Here is a 16413-nt window from a genome sequence, read left to right as displayed (position 1 = left end):
TTGTTTATTTTTCATAATTTATTATTTTTTTTCTGAGCCGCGCTTAAAGCTTTATGCATCAAAGAAATTGAAGTCACTAAATTACTTTTTTTTTTCTCTAGTTTATAGAAAGACCTGCCAGAAAATGATAAAGCATACTCAACCTCAGACATCTGTAAAGAAACGTAAGTGAATTTCTCACGCCAGACTCTTGAACTTCAACCTGCTTAGGGGAACAGAGAGTTAGTTTCAAGCCCATCCCACCAGTGCAGGAGGAGACTGGGAGGAGGGCTGTGGAGGCAAGAGTCGTGTCCAGACTGGGACGTCCCACTGGAAATGTCTTCTGAGTGAACTGGTGAGGCATTTAGATCTTCCTGGGGCCCTGCACACGGCTGACTTCTCTCCAAGCTCTCCTGCTCTGCAAAGCTGAAGGTAAGAGGTCTCACTCTGCCCAGCAGTTACTGCCTCAGATTGATATTTCTCTTTATTTGACCTCTAAGATAAAGCTTTTTGCAACTTGTGCAACTATTTTGGCATTCAGGTTTAAAACTGCTCTTAGAGGTGAAGTTTGGCCACTGATGGGAGTGGGGAAATTTTGTTTTCATCATTGTAAGATTTAAGAAATCCTTTTCGAAAAGTTTCTGTTTTTTTAAAGCAGATAGAATCTTCATTTATATATTTTTCTTACTTTACAGTTCTGATTTGAAGTCTTTCTGATTAGGCAAATGTATTTCAAACTAACTTACTGTCAAGCATTTCATTTCAAACTGGAATGTACTGAAAATGGCTTCTTTGTTGTTCAAACAGTTGCCCGGAAAATCATTCATTATATGTACATGGTCTGTGATTTGGGAGATTATTGACTGTGCAGCTATTGTGTGCCACATCGACAAAGGGGGGAGGAGGGGCAAGAGGAATTAGGACACTGGAGGGATGCAAACAAGTCTTTCTACAAGTTAATATTTTGTCTTCCTTTCTCAGCTAATTTTATTCTTTACTTTAGTGTGATGCATTAAGAGCCATGCTCTTTGTTGCTTTGAGATTTCCCAGTTTTGCAGAGGGTATCAGGTTCTGCTTGTGAAAAATGGAGGAAAGAAAAGAGGGAGAGAAAAAAAGGGAGAACATTTCAGTTAAGCCAGGCAGAGAAATCGGAGCATTTCTCCACAGATATCCCTCTCTTGTCCTTCCCTCCCTCCATCTCCTCAATGACTCCATTCCTTGATTACTCCCATGTAAAGGAATGCGGGTTGCTGTGGGGATCAGTTACCAGCTGTTTGCTGGGAGTCAAAGGAGACACCTAGAAATGTGATCATTTTCTTTGTCTTACAACCATGTAGAAACTTTCAGAAAGTCATTTTCATGCACATGTCAAAAAATTGTGTCCCTAGTTTGGTTAGAAACATGATTTCCAGCTGATTTGGCAAGACATTTTATGGATCACAGCTCTTTATCCGAGCTCTGAAAATCTGTCAGAAATGATTAAATATCAAATGACAACTGCTGTTGTAGCTAAATATATGTAAAGGTTTTCAATAAAATTTGCATTACCTATATATCTGGCAATTTGATTAATGTTGCATTTAGTTAAAAAGTAGTTGTACTATAAATGTTAACACCAAAACAAGCTACAATGGACTAAATTTTCCATGCTGCCAGAGAAATTTCCTCCCTTGTCTTCATTTAGAAACACTTCTTGTTTTTCTCTTTCGTCACACCTGTTTAAGATTTCTCTGAAAGCTCATTTAGAGGGAATAAAGCACAGTGATGTGTTGGTGTTGGTGAGAACGAAGCCAAAACTGAGTCTCTGGTGCCTAATTGTTGAGGTGGCAGGTCTGGACTGAAGTGTTTGGAGGAGGAAAAAGAGAAGGAGGGGAGGAAAATAAGAAGGAGAGGCGGTGTTAGAGCAAAGGATGCTGTGGAAAACTGATCCAGAAAAGCTGTAATCTCTTGACAGGAAGAAGGAGGTCTATGGTGTCGTCCAGGCTGACGTGGAAAGGAAAAATCTGGATATTGTTCCTCTGAGAAAGAAAATAAGAGGAAAAACACAGCAGGCGTGAAGAATTAAGGCACAAAATGGAAATAGATTAGAGAATAATAGAGACTCATTTTTGTTTTGATCTGATTTCCTCATTGCTAGAACTGTTTTCATTTTCATTTTATAAAACTTGTATATCTTTGATTATGTTGATAAAAAGGAATATGATTTGGCCAAGTGCATAGGTGTAAATCCCAGAGGGATTGGGTGGGGGGTCCGGACCCCCCAATCTTGAAAAAGTCTAGAATTGCCCCCCCTAAAAAAAAAAAATAATAATTGAAGAAACATTTGCATTTATATAATGTCAATATGAAAAAGCAAAAAATAGATAAATAAAAAAATAAATAAAAATAAATAAATAAATCTGCCATTCATCGCAGGAAAAAAATAAGAATGAATTTTTAGGTCTCCCCCCACCACTGTTAGAATGGTTCAGTCCAAAGTGTAGGAGGAGCAACAGCAGCTGAAGAGAGGAGCTAGCTGTTAGCTGCTAGCTGTTAGCTTTTAGCTGCTAGCTGTTAGATGCTAGCTGTTAGCTGCTCACTGTTAGCTGTTAGCTGTTAGCTGCTCGCTGTTAGCTGCTCACTGTTAGCTGTTAGCTGTTAGCTGCTCGCTGTTAGCTGCTAGCTTTTAGCTGCTAGCTGTGGCTCTGTCCTCCAGTAAGTAAATACATAATGCAAAAGACATGTAAACCTTTTATTTAGTTTCTCTTCTCAATAAGAAGAAACACATTAACAATAAAGATCAGACTGCAGTTCGTTGTTTCATTGCTTTGGCTGAATCATGATTAGCTGCCTCAGTAGCAAAACAGCTACGCTGCTTCCATAGACCTGAGCTTTTTTGTTAAAGATAGCAAACATCTCATTCATATTTAGCTCTTTACCTTTTAGTTAACTAGAATAGTTTGAAATGTGAGGTGTAGCAGAGATTAGATCAGTCAGACTGAACGAAACTTGCACAGAAGCAACATTTGGATTTTAGTTTTATTTATCAATAGTTTGTTGATATGCATTATTAGTCATTTTGGTCCTGCAGCTTCAATGTGGTTCACATCCCGTTACTTTTAACTTCGCCGACCCCTCCCAAAACTGCTCTTAGGAAATGTTCCTGTTTATGGGAATCACATTATGGTTTTTAGGCACAACTAACAACTTATTGCTATGAAAACTGTGAAGTGGTAAAGAAAAGTCTGCTACGTATGCTGGGTTTCTCACAGATTCCAGCGACATGGGATTTGATCCGATTACCTGCAATGGGGGAAGGGAAAATCGGAGTAATAAAGAGGTCAGATGACAAACAGCCCAGGCTAACAAAGATTCTGACTTTTCTCTTCCACCTTCACACAGGTGCCTTTCATGAAAACTGCTCTTTGTCCAGGCGATTGAATGGATACATCAATAATCTCAAGGGAGGAAAATTGAATTTGTTAGCTGCAAACAGGAGTGCACCTTTTCAGCTGCCTGAACCAGAAACACAACCAAAAAGTAAGATTTATGAAAAAAAAAGGAAAGGTGTTGCAAATGTAAGATATTTATAAAACAGTAAAATATGAGATTTAAATTCAAATAAGTGGGTAAAATTTACTTAAATATAACTTTTTCTATCAAAACCTCTGAGAACGGATAATACAGTTTTGATTGCATTTGGCAGTGTCTTTAAAATACACCTGTACTTCAAATCACCTTCTATTCCAGCCTCAAATGACATCAAGATAAAAAAACATTTTAACAAGTCTGAGAAAGGCTGTAGACTTTCAGCAAGAAGGTTATCAAGAAGATTAAAACAAATTAATCAATGAAAACTGGCCATCAGTCATTCTTATTATGGAGCTACAACCCTCCATTATTTCTGATCTAAAGACACTTTGTTAGCACTGCTACTGGAGATTGGTCACAGATGGGTCTTTCGTCTTGACAATGACTCAAAGCAACACCAAGTGAACAGAACAGTGGGCAAAGAAAGATTACATTAAGGTCATGGAGTGATCCATCTTATAGACAATCCATGGATGAACCTGACCCTTCAAGTTACCTAACAGCAGCATAAAAACCCCAAATGATTTATAGAGTTTCTTAAACTCTCCCAAGATCCACCCAAATCTGGTGACCAGCAACAAGAAGTATCTTAATGTCGACCATGTCAACAAGTGTTATTTTCTTTTAAGTATTTGTTCTGCGCTTTCCCTGAATTTTATTCTCTCTTAAAAATAGAAAACGGATCATTTCTCCTTAAGAGAGCAAACCTACAAATTCAGCAAAAGAGGGGAGCAAATCTTCTTGCAGCAATTCCAACCTCATCAAACGTTCTTCAAATTAATTGCCAGGCACTTGCTAATGTAATGTTACCATCTTACATGTCTTGACAGACTTTCAAGCACTTGTTTGACATGCTTAGCCTCTTTGATTTGTTTGGTCCTGCTGCCCCATAAAATCCATCCAGATGGTGGAGGAGGTCATAAAAGATGTCATCCCTGTTCTGGTTTGATCAGACAGACAGTGTCTTATATATAGGAATTTTACCCTCCAGGTTTGGCAGAGTACAATTAAAGAACCAGCAACATTATACAAAAGGCTGCAAATTACTGGAGATATTTTTAGGTTCAAACCTAAGCTCTGTCTGAATATGTCATAGAGAGGCAAGTCAACCATCACACACTCCTTATATTTTAACAGTATTTCTGTAATTTATCCCATCCACCTCTGGGACTTGGTGCAGACACAGGAAATCACTCTTCATTCTGAGAGATTTTGCAAATATTTCTCTGTTCCCAGTGTTGTTTGTCCAGACTGTTTGCTGTCACACAGACTGTTTATCCTCCAAAACCTGCCTGTTATGTCACAGAGGAGGGTGAGAACGAATTCCCTCAAAGCTCCCGTGGAAAAAGCAACAGATATTTCTGCAAAACTAGAGGAGAAATGTGAATTGGTGACAGTTCAAGCTCAGGCTGTTTTCCTCCAAAGCAAGTTTACACTTGCTTACCTAACTAACCCAAATTAAATAGATTTGTGGGGAGAAGGCGCCCCTTTATGAGCCTGAAGTTTCCCTCAGCTCAGAACAGCTTTCCAAATAAAATAATTTGTTTTGCTGTTATGTCAGTTAGTCCAGCCTCCTCCATCCTGACTCTTCGACTAAACAGGAATCTTTTAAAACTAAATAACGAGTACATCAGGCCCCTCCAAGTAAAATATTGACGCCACACACTTTAGAGATGACACCATTTCTGTTTTCTCCCCTTCAAGAGTACATTTTAATATTTTTTTCTTGTTCACATCTGCCAATGAGTTCTCCTTCACCAGAAGCTTTTTGTTAGCTCTGCTTCTTCAAAGGCACACTTGTGAAGGTTATTTGGACACAGCATCTGGTCCCCTGCCAAAGTTTCTGTAATTTTCCACCTCTAAGCTTTAAGTTTTGACTTCCTGACTTAGTATTCATGGACCTTCTCAAACAACAGACAGTTGCTTTAAACACTTTGCTTTACAGTGATAAAGGTTCATTATAAGTTCTGGATAGCAATCTTTTGGTTAAACCAAGAGCCTCCATAAATCTTTAAGAACAACACTCAAGACACTGGTAACGAATCTGCAGGTCTTAGGTCATATAAATATACTTGCATACAAATATACTTTCAGCTTAAGCAGCGCAAAATATGGAAGAATCGTACTGGAAAAATCTACAGTCACACAGTTTTGAATTTATTGTTGATACTTTTTTATCATCCTGTCAGAATTATGTACACAGTTGGTGCTGAAGGCTCATTTTCATTTCCATTAAGCACAAGCAAAAGAGAGCAAAAGTGTGTAAAGCAATCACTTTAAAGTGGTGCTTAACATTTTAACTACAGTTTCTTGTTCAGTTGCTGATGGTGGAAATTTTGGAAGGTATAATACAATTAGTATAGTCAGCTCCTGGCATTTTAATGCTTATGCATCCTAGTTATAGATTTCAGAATTTGGAGATTTTTTTCAGATATACAGACTGTATGTTTATGTATTTTTATAGTAAATAGTATTAGCATCCACAGTTATTGGGAATTTCATGGTTTAAAGGTCACAGGTAGGAATTACCCCAAAATCTTCACCTTATTTTATTTCTAATGGGTTTAAGAACTAATTTAGTAAAAGTTGTCTAAAAGTTGCTTTGCTTGTTATTTAAATTGTTTTTTTTTATATGTGGAAGGACCCAATCACAGCACATAAGCAGGATGAAGGTAAATAGTTTGACAAAATAAAAATTCATGGTTGAGTTACACAGTTGTGTTCAGCTGTTGTTGCTTTTTAAGGTGCTTTGGGTTTAACTGGTTGTAAATGGCTGTTGTGTAAAGGGATGATGGCTGTGGTAGAAACTTTTGTGCATTTTGAAAATGGATTGTGTTTATTATCATTTATTTCCACCACGTTTATTTTATGAAGAGGACAAGTTCAGTCACTTGAAGATTGCATGTGAAGGTACGATACAGTTGCTGTTGCAGTCCCTCACTCCCAGAAAAGAATTCAAATTAAACCCAAAGCAAACATGCCTGTCAGACGCAGCTGAGCGTGTTTGCAGAACAGCATAGCAATCCTGTCTTATTTAAATGCCAGAATAATTTCACTCTGCTGGAAGGTTTGTCAGACAACAAATTACTGAATGCAAACAAAATATTGCTCCTTTCACAGCATGAGTCTGAACATGTCAACCTATTCTGATGCTTTGTGTCATGAATACTTTAACTCAGCAAAGAGCTTCTTCAGTCTTGAAACCAATCCCACATCATGAAGAAACTGTACAAAGTTGAATTTTACAATTGAAGACATCAAAACTGAAGCTAATTATTCTAGCATGGTTTAAAACAGCATGAACTTTGTATTACTGCTTCTGTTACTGCACAAAAATAATTTTAAATCAGCTAAAGAAAGAAAAACAATACCAAAAAAAGGCTGTTTGTCTATGTTTTTATTTAATTTAATTTTTTCAGAACAGTTTGGAGCCAAAGAAGGGAATAATTTACACAGAAAGAGAGAAAGACTAAGCAGTGCAACATTCCTTCACCAAACAAAGGAACCTTTATTTCTTCTACATCAAGAGAAGTTCTTCATTGAGTTTCAAACAACGAATGCTCAGACAGGACCCTCGAGGAGAGAAACACATTCTCAGACAAAGACTTTTCTCATGGTAGCTAAAACAGAAAATATGTTCTATTTGATCAATAAAGGGATATTTTCAAACAGATTCTGTTCGATGATTACAGTGATAAAGGTTCGTTATAAGTTCTGTATGGCAAACTTTTGGTTAAACCAAGAGCCACTATAAAGCTTCTTCGTATGCGACACATTTCTTCTAAAAAATAAAGAGGTCTTGAATCCAGCGGTCATCTTTAAGTCTTTACTGATCAAAAAGAAAATAAAAATGACAAACAGATTCAAAACAAATAGAAAGTGATGGTCAAAAGACTGTGTTACTCCAGGTGCCAGACTTCTACAATGAGCAAGCAATTCTGGTCTTTATAAACTAACTTGACAACAACCAATCAAAAGGCACCACGTAACAAGCTTAAGCACAATACAATTACAGATGCTTATCTTTTTCAAATAAGACTAAAAAGTTAAACTCACATAAACACAAAATAACATTTTGTATAAAGTTCTAAACAACGTATATATGGCTCCTACAGACTTAAAGACCTGATTGTCATAAAACAACCAAGAAGTACCAAGAATTGCTGACTCTAGAGTGCAACATTCATTCTAGGTTTTCAAATTGTTATAAGACATAAACTCAATCGGAATCTGCTTGCTATTGTACATCTTATTTGCAGTGTCAAAATTCCTCCCATTAGGAAACTCATCAGATCTCCTGTCATCTGACCTCTTCAACTAAGATGTTGAAGTTATTGAAATTTGTATTCACACAAACATTCTGAAAAGTTTATCCCTAAATGCACACCAACTTCTGAAAACAACATCTGGAACAAATAAATAAGTGGAACGGCAAATGTTTATCCAAATATATTAAGGCTTTGTGTCATCTGTTATTCTAAAGCATCTCCTGCGCTATTTAATTCGATGACAAATAGAAAAATGTAATTGTTTCTCTCTCTTTCCTTACAGTCTTTGAAGATGAGGGTGTGGATCGTCTTCCTCCTGTGCCTGGCTGGCCACGCCATCGCTGCTCCTGTAAGTTCAAGTCTCTGAGGTCATTTCTAATCCTTATCTTTTGTGAATATTTTCCTTTCTTGATTCCATTCGTCTTATTTTCATAGTGTCATTTCAGAATAAATGTAACCTCAAGGCACAAACAACAATTTCAATTCAATCACACACATGTCAATTGATTGTAGTTATCCAACAGTGCATTAAGCTCAGTTAATTACTGAAATTAGCTACAAAATTTCTCTCTAAAGAAACCCATCGAGTCAGTGACTTGCAGCATTTTGTCTTAGTGTCGATGGCTTTATACCAATTTTCATACTGGAGCATGTATGTAGCAACAGTGGGGAGGAAAAACTCCTATTTAATAGGAAGAAATTGGCAACAGAACCAGAACCTGACTCAGTAAAAGTAGCCATCTGTGGAATTTCAGAAGGTACACCAAATGCACAAAAAAAGTAGTATAGTAGTAATTTGTATGTCAAAAAGTTAATAGCAAAAGAGACAGAAAGATTTATTGATCGCAGCATCATGTCAGCTGATGTTCTCCTTGAAAGAAGTGTCAAAGCCAAACAAAACGCCAAACTAGATGTAGCTTCCATGGAGAGAAAACATAAAAATAACATTTGAAATAACACCAATTAATCCAAAGAGAAGAGTAGGGAGAAGAGTGAGCGGAAATGTAGTCCTAAACATGTAGCAGCATAACTACAGGCATTGCTCAGGATAACCTAACGCCTTACAATGAGGAGAAAGCCAGGAAGAACCGTCTTTCCCGTCTGTACTCACTGTTCTCCATGACGACTTCTTTCCCGTGATCACCCCTCATTGTTTAACAGACTTCCTCCGTCATTCTAACTCTGGGTGTGCTTTCACATGTAAAGTTTGTTTGGATTGACAATTTTTCCAAGGTCAATTCCTCCCCTGAGGGTTGCTTTGCTGTCTCGTTCACGTATATTCCATTTTTCATTGTGTGGACGTTCTGTGTGTCTGCAATCAGATCATTCCTGTTTTTGTGTTGCAGGCTGAGGAGGAGCCAGTTGTGGAGGAGATGGTTACTGAAGAACCAGTTGTTGAGGTCAGTCCAAATTTTTTAGTTTTTTTTTCTGCAAGACCAATTTATTTCTTCTTTCTTGAATTTCTTTCACTGTACCTTGAATAAAACTTTACAATTTTATTTCAATATTTCAGGAAAGAACTGAAGAAATTCTCTGAAGCACAGAAAATGACTTAGCTGTCGTTAAGTGCTAGTCAATTCCTTATTTAGTGGAGTTTCTCTGCAAAACACAATAATAGCAACATTAATCAGAGGGATATAATGAACAACTAACTTACATAAACTATCATCTCATTTGTCCTGATTCTGTAAACTGGTATAAACTTTTAAATACTTGATTTTTTTCTCTTGAGACATTTCTTCTGTTACGCATCTGTGATGTGTTTTCCAAACCACACAGCTGTTCTTAAATTTGATGTGTGACAGAGCTTTGGGTTTTTCAGATTTGTAGACAGAGAACTGTTTACTGACTTGCAAAAGCTGTGAACTTTTGTGTAAATATTAGCAGCTAACTAACCTGCTGTAATTAAGTCATAAATGGACTTTAACCACCAAGTAAAACAGCAGAAAGTTGCGTTACTATCGTCAGTCCCATAACCAGATGAGGTATTCAAGTAAAAATTGCAGCTTTCAATCTTTAGGCCAGAATTGCACCTCAAAGCACTTTACTTGTCAATTGTCAATAAGGAAAATGTGCATCATGTTCAGTAATTTTTATTATTGTATTTTTCTTGTTGCTTCAGCAGAATAATAGGTTTTTAGCAGTCCTGGATTTTAGACAAATTTATTCAAAAGAAAATCTTGGGCTTTCATGTGAACATTTTATGGTTTCCTGCTCCAGAGGTCCAGCGGGACCAGAGATCCCACAGCTGTTAATTTTAGCCACTGGTTAAGCTAGCCAGGAAACCTTTGGGTTTGTTTTCTTTTTTGGCCCGGCCACATGTGGATCCAGCTGTTTTTTATTGCTGGATCTTCTGGTCTCTCAGACTCCGTTGGCCTTCAGGGAGGACTGGTGATGTTTCAAGCCTTTTTGAAGGCAAACAATGAGTAGTTTGAGGAAACCATGCACAGATGAATCTGAAAGTCGATGTTCCAAAAGATTATTGATCATTTGTTCAAGGCCTCACCTCTAATATGTGCTGCGTTCCAGGAAACGGAGGTGGGAACCAACCCAGTGCAGGTGGAGGTTGGAGAGTTTGATGAAGCCATCGAGATTGAAGATGTTGTTGAGAGTAAGTTCATAACTAGTTAATATAGGAAGACTGGTTATCTAAACCATAAACATCTCTTGCTTCAGCAGGAAGCCAAACCCTCTAAAACTAACTTTAAATGGCTTGTTTGGAACCACGTTCACACCTAACGCAAATAAAACATAAACGTAGAGTAAACAATGTCTGGCAGCTTTTTTGCATAGCCTAATTCTCCACATGAAGGGTTTAAAATCTAGGTACACCCAAGTATGCATGATTATACTTTTGTGCAAACATGTCTAAGAGGATTAATATTGACACAAAAGGCTGTTTCAATGATTTTTGTCTGCAACAACAGCCTTCTTTGATAATCAACCTTGAAGCATTTTGGCTGCATTCTGGAGACTAGGTGCATCTATGCAGAAGTTTCAGGGTTTGCTCGAGGCTCAAGCTGGCACACGAAACAGACGTAATGACAGGCTGCCTCGTTCTGTATGCAGATGCCTGTGATTATATGTTCCACCCAGCTTAAAGAGGCAATTCAACCACAGAAAACGCAGTAAGCAGCAGAGGCTACATGGGGTTTAAAACACTTCATATTAAACTTCATATTAAAGAGTATACTTCCCATTTTTGCACTTTTTCTTTTCCAGTTGTGTTCAAGTATGTAGCTCATGATAATTTTTTGTTTGTTTTCATATCCAAGATTGAGAAATATGTTTAAAAAACACTAAGGACAGAAAGTAAGTGCAATGTAGACAAAAATAGCAGAACAATGCAGATGTTAGGTTTGGAATAAACTGTGGGCAACTGTGCATAACACAAAGGGGCAAGCAAGACAAAAGTCGTGATAGCACTGCATAAAGCTCAAAATTTACTTCAAAAAATAAACAAATGATGATTCATTCACTGAAGAAAAGAAAGTTAAGAAAATAGCTGAGTTACAGACTGAGACAGTAACAGAAATTAAAAACTCAAGAAGTGTAGCGGCATTTAGACAGACATTTTAAGTAGCGATCAGCATTATTTCACATCAGACCATCCTTCCCGTTTCGCCAAACATCTGTCACCAGAATGACTTTATGAGGGACACGTTAATCTTATTTTTTTTCCTCAATGTTGTCAGCATCTCAAGCTCGGAAAAGTGTCAACATTTTGTTTTCAACATGTCATTTGACCCTTAAACATTTTTCAAGCTATTGCTGCAAAGCTAGTGGTTGGAGGAGATGCTACATTATTATATATTTGTGGTAGAGTCTTACTGTGTTAGTGAGAAAGTTAAATTTTTGCTTCAGAAAAGTAGAATTGAAAATTATATATCTAGTTTGAACAACAATTGAGCATTTTTGCTGAAGCTATTTTGTGTCGTTCTCTTCTGCATGAATATATTTTTGTTTTTTCTTGTAGATCCTTGCCTGAACTACCACTGCAAGAAGGGAAAGGTGTGTGAGGTTGATGACAGCAACACCCCCATGTGTGTGTGCCAGGACCCCTCCACCTGCCCTGCTGCCGAAGGAGAGTTTGAGCACGTGAGTTAACCGGTGATACCTGTCTGTCACAGTACATACATAATATCTATTCAACATGAGGTACCAAATCCTTTTTGGAAAAAAATTTCAATAAACATTTCACACTCTGATTTTCCCCTCTTTCTCACCAAGAGTCAGCAGCGCTTCCTTTTGTTTGGGTAAAAAAAAAAAACTATAAAAAACAAAGAATTTACAACCCATGCAGAGAACGATAAGCCATATAAACAAGCCATATATATTGTTAATGTTTAACCTTTTGCCAAAAGTGCAACACTTTGTCGTCCCCTATAGGATTTCACAAGTTTGGAACATAAAGCATCTCAATGAACTAAAAAAAGAAAAGCAGAATAAATAAAAATACTTCAGTTATCTATTTTTTAAAGACCTTTTTGTAGAAACTATTGGTCACCATATAATTCTGCACTGCATAAATGTATCCAAATCTAAGATGGATTTTTTTTTTTAAACTTCTCAGTTTGAAAGGGGTCAAAAACATTTGTGTGAAAATACATTTGTCTCATAAAATTAGCATCTATTTTATAAACCGCTGCATTTTTACTTGAGTTGATTTTTGATTCCAGGTTTGCGGCACTGACAACAAGACCTACGATTCCTCCTGCCACTTCTTTGCCACCAAGTGCGCTCTGGAGGGAACCAAGAAGGGCCACAAGCTGCATCTGGACTACATTGGACCCTGCAAATGTGAGTGATTAAACTCTTCCAACACTGTATAACATACTGTCATGCAACACTCTGCAGTGTATAACTCAAGAGGATGCAACACGATTCAAGATCTGATGATATTAGTTAAGTGAAGGAAAAGCAAACCTTAAGTAGAACTTATGCCTCTTTCTCTTGTGCCACTTTGAGGATTGAACTACTATTTGTTTTGACACCCTGCTGGCTTCACCAGAGTCTTGCTTGCGTACATGTGGAGCACAGTTCCCTCTCACATGTGTGAAAAAGTGGGGGAGCTGAAGCCGAACTCGGCTCTCACGTCAGACTCTCAGAGTTCTGTCTCTTCTCCTGTCTGCACTCTCTGCTGAGATGGATGGCTGGGTTGGACTGTCATGTCGGATCTTGCAGGCTCTGTCCAGACACGCTGGCTGCATTTATTCGTCTGTTCTCTCTGAACATGGCACATGCAGCTCAGGGAGATGAGTCAGGGCTGTGGGGTTCGGACGGAGATCACGCACATCTCAGCTTACGAGAAGACAACAGATTTCAGTCTGTGGCACAGTTGAGGATAAACAGATCTGAACCATAGTAAATAGTTAAACATGAGCTCACGGGTAAGATAAAGAAAAAAACAAACATTTGTCTCTAATCAAACTGATTAAAGACAAATGCAGTTTGAAGTTTGCAAAACTTGTAAAATGCTTTGTCTTATAAGAATATTATCCTTAAGTCATCAAACAAGATGTTAAGCATATCTTTAAGGTTTTTATTAATTATTTGTTTTAAATGATGACTTTATTTGCTCTGTGCAGACATCGAGGCCTGTCTGGACAACGAGCTGAACGAGTTCCCTCTCCGCATGAGGGACTGGCTGAAGAACGTTCTGGTGACTCTGTACGAGCGCGACGAGGACAACAACATGCTGACCGAGAAGCAGAAGCTTAGGGTGAGACATTAAAAGACATGCATGAATGCTTTTCTTCTTTTAGCCATTGTGACAAACTTTTCCTTATCAAAAGCATGTAACTCACTAAATAGTTGGGATCAACAAAATGTGACTCTATCACATGTTTGAACGGGTATAAAATACTAACCTGCTGCATAAATAGTTGCTAACATACTTAAAGAAATTTTAATTTTGAGATTTGATTCATAAAAACTAGTTGCTCTCCTGCCCACTTCAGCTGGCTGGATTATATTGATCTATCCTGAATCAACTCTTAGTTTAGCCTTTACAGAGTTTATCTCAAACTAATGACCCTCAAAGCTGTTGTTCTGAAATTGTAACTCATTCTTGATGTGCTGCATCAGGATGTTAAAGAAATGAAGACATGCAAGCAGATGGCTTACTGTTGTGATGTTTGATTTGCTTTTAAATGAGGGGAAAAACAAAAATAACTGAATTATTAACATCCCACCTTGCTCTTGAAAATACATTTAAATAGCTCATTTATTTTCCATTCAGCATCTAGAATATAAAGCCACACCTGTCCTGTTTTTCAGGTGAAGAAGATCTTTGAGAATGAGAAGAGGCTGCAGGCTGGTGAGCACTCTCTGGACCTCCTGGCCCGCGACTTCGAGAAGAACTACAACATGTACATCTTCCCCGTCCACTGGCAGTTCGGCCAGCTTGACCAGCACCCCGTCGACGGGTAAGGATGTGGAAAACATGCTGATGGAATATGTTTGGAGACCAATTATGCTGCAGTAGCACTGATACACTTAGCATCTCTCAAAATAAAAAAGAAAACAAATGAATATATCCAATATTGATATGGTTGCTTTGTACAGCAAACTTAAGTTAATGTTCCCATTATTACCACTAGTATTTCAGTGTTTCTGTCTCCTATTGGTTGGAGGAAAGGTAAGCTGGAGATATGCAGCTATTCTACTGAACTGAAATGAACCCTTGAGGGCATTCAGGAGGCTGATCAAGATGCTTTTCGTAAGAACTATAAGTCCTTCCAGTTCTAGGTTTGCTTTAGGATCCCCATGAAGGAATTTCAAAGAGTATTTGCGGAGAGGAATGTCTTAGTTTCCCAGCTGAATGTTTAATGACTGTATTGGAGGGGAAAATATACATAGTGTATCCAAGTATCTTTTCTGCCCTGGTATTATTGAGTCACGTTTTCACACTACAAAACATGATTAATGCTGTTTTTGTTTTTCATCAGATACCTGACCCACTCAGAGCTTGCCCCCCTGCGTGCTCCTCTCATTCCCATGGAGCATTGCACCACTCGCTTCTTCGAGACTTGTGATGCCGACGGCGACAAATACATCGCCCTGGAGGAGTGGGCTTCCTGCTTTGGCATCAAAGAGCGTGAGTGACAGTTGGTGGACAAAATGCTCCTGTTTAATTTTTTATTTTAGCCTGTAACCTTTGACACAGCCTGAACTCTAGACTATGTTTTATCTTTACAATTTAAACTCTGATGAAATTAAAATTTAATGATAGCAAAATTTACATTTAACGTCAAGGTGAAACACAACAGATTCCACATTGCCATTATTTGTTACAAATCCAGGAAGCACAACTTTTCAGTCATGTTAATGTCTGGGTTTTGACTAGGCCATTGCAACACCTTGATTCTTTTTTCACAGCCTGTAGAGTTTGAGAAAGAACTCTTGAGTTTATTGATCATTTCTCTGAGCATTGCATGGTCTGACCCTGAGGATGATCTGCTGGCAGATTGGCAGCTGTCTTTAAATGTTTTCACTTGTAGATAATCTTTTGAGTGATGGACTTCAAATTAATTTTAAATTACCGTATAACCGAATGTTTTTTATGAATGGTGGACAACATTTGCTTATAAAAGAAGAATGCTGATATTTTTTCTGCTTAGCAGTGTGTTAACTTACCCGTATTCACCACAGCAGAAAACTGCTAAAACTTATACTTTTAGAGAGGAAATCACACTGATTCCAACATATTGATCAAGTGCATTTAATGATCAGGACATGATTGGCACTTCTCTTCCTGAATACCACATAATCGGCAAGAATGTACTTAACATATAGCAGTTTAATGTTTGTTTCATGTTTGTTTAATAAATTATAACAATGTGGAATCCGTTTGGAATCAAATGAGGACATGTTTCCTTTTCACCACTTATGTAAATATGTGTTTTATTGTCTTGAAACTACTACATGGTTTCCATTATAATCTGAAATTAGCTTTTAGTAGTTAAGCATTTGTAAGTACATGTGAGTTGATCTTTACGTTGTCATCACACTCTACCTCATTAATATGTTTTCTTTGTGTTTGCAGAGGATGTGGACAAAGACCTCATCATCTAAGTTCCTCTGATGGGCTGCAACAGTTTGAGAGAAACTTCTAGTCGCTACTAACCGGACAAGGTGTTGATGATCCATAAGTTAATAAAGAGAATACAATTAAGGTGCTAACTGCAAGTTTTGTGTTACTTTCCTATTATTAATTATCTTTTCTAGCTATACCACTAAAAGAAAATCTTCCAAAACTATAGAAGTTCACAGTCTGCAATAGCATCACGTTTGTGAACATTTCAATTCTTTTGTTTGTTTTTTTAATAAAAACCCAGTAAGGTAAAAACTGAAGACCTCCGATGTAAATTTACATTGATATTATTATTTGCTACCTGTTCCATGATGTGTTCAGGGCTTTTTTTTTATTTGGGACCAGGAGAGACCAGAAGAATGAAACTGTAAAGTGAAAAATAAAGTTTCTAAATAAATGCTCCATCTGCTTGCTTCCTACGAAACTTACTTTTCAGTTTTTGCACTTTTTTTGGTGGTGGGCTCCTTCATTTTTTGCTGTCATTTTGTGTGTATTTTTTAG

The 16413-nt window shown here is 37.5% G+C and overlaps 1 protein-coding gene across 3 annotated transcripts; it reads left to right on the top strand.

Moving 5' to 3' along the window:
- The first annotated feature begins 278 nt into the window (after nucleotides 1-278).
- LOC129360657 (SPARC-like) lies at nucleotides 279-16340 on the top strand. Of its 3 annotated transcripts, none has more exons than XM_055030982.1 (10): nucleotides 279-411; nucleotides 8101-8166; nucleotides 9164-9217; nucleotides 10347-10428; nucleotides 11794-11915; nucleotides 12497-12617; nucleotides 13406-13539; nucleotides 14097-14245; nucleotides 14768-14916; nucleotides 15865-16340. In XM_055030982.1, exons 2-10 carry the CDS (start codon nucleotides 8110-8112, stop codon nucleotides 15891-15893), a joined length of 897 nt encoding a protein of 298 aa, XP_054886957.1. In that variant the 5' UTR covers nucleotides 279-411; nucleotides 8101-8109; the 3' UTR covers nucleotides 15894-16340. The 3 variants fall into 3 exon arrangements, with proteins under 3 accessions (XP_054886957.1, XP_054886958.1, XP_054886959.1); XM_055030983.1 differs by having other exon boundaries at nucleotides 14768-14926; XM_055030984.1 differs by having other exon boundaries at nucleotides 14768-14930.
- Nucleotides 16341-16413: the final 73 nt, after the last annotated feature.

This window comes from Poeciliopsis prolifica, unplaced genomic scaffold (assembly GCF_027474105.1).
Source record: "Poeciliopsis prolifica strain line A6 unplaced genomic scaffold, Auburn_PproV2 SCAFFOLD006, whole genome shotgun sequence".
Classification (NCBI taxonomy): Eukaryota; Metazoa; Chordata; class Actinopteri; order Cyprinodontiformes; family Poeciliidae; genus Poeciliopsis; species Poeciliopsis prolifica.
Note: the sequence above shows the minus strand (reverse complement) of the source record. Positions and strands in the feature narration are given on the sequence as shown.

What these genes read in the sequence shown, in the direction of transcription:
- LOC129360657 (XM_055030982.1), top strand. Translation starts at nt 8,110, where the DNA reads ATGAGGGTGTGGATCGTCTTCCTCCTGTGCCTGGCTGGCCACGCCATC. An exon ending in CTACATTGGACCCTGCAAAT is followed by an intron (nt 12,618 to 13,405) that starts GTGAGTGATTAA and finishes TGCTCTGTGCAG; the next exon opens with ACATCGAGGCCTGTCTGGAC. An exon ending in CTGCTTTGGCATCAAAGAGC is followed by an intron (nt 14,917 to 15,864) that starts GTGAGTGACAGT and finishes TTGTGTTTGCAG; the next exon opens with AGGATGTGGACAAAGACCTC.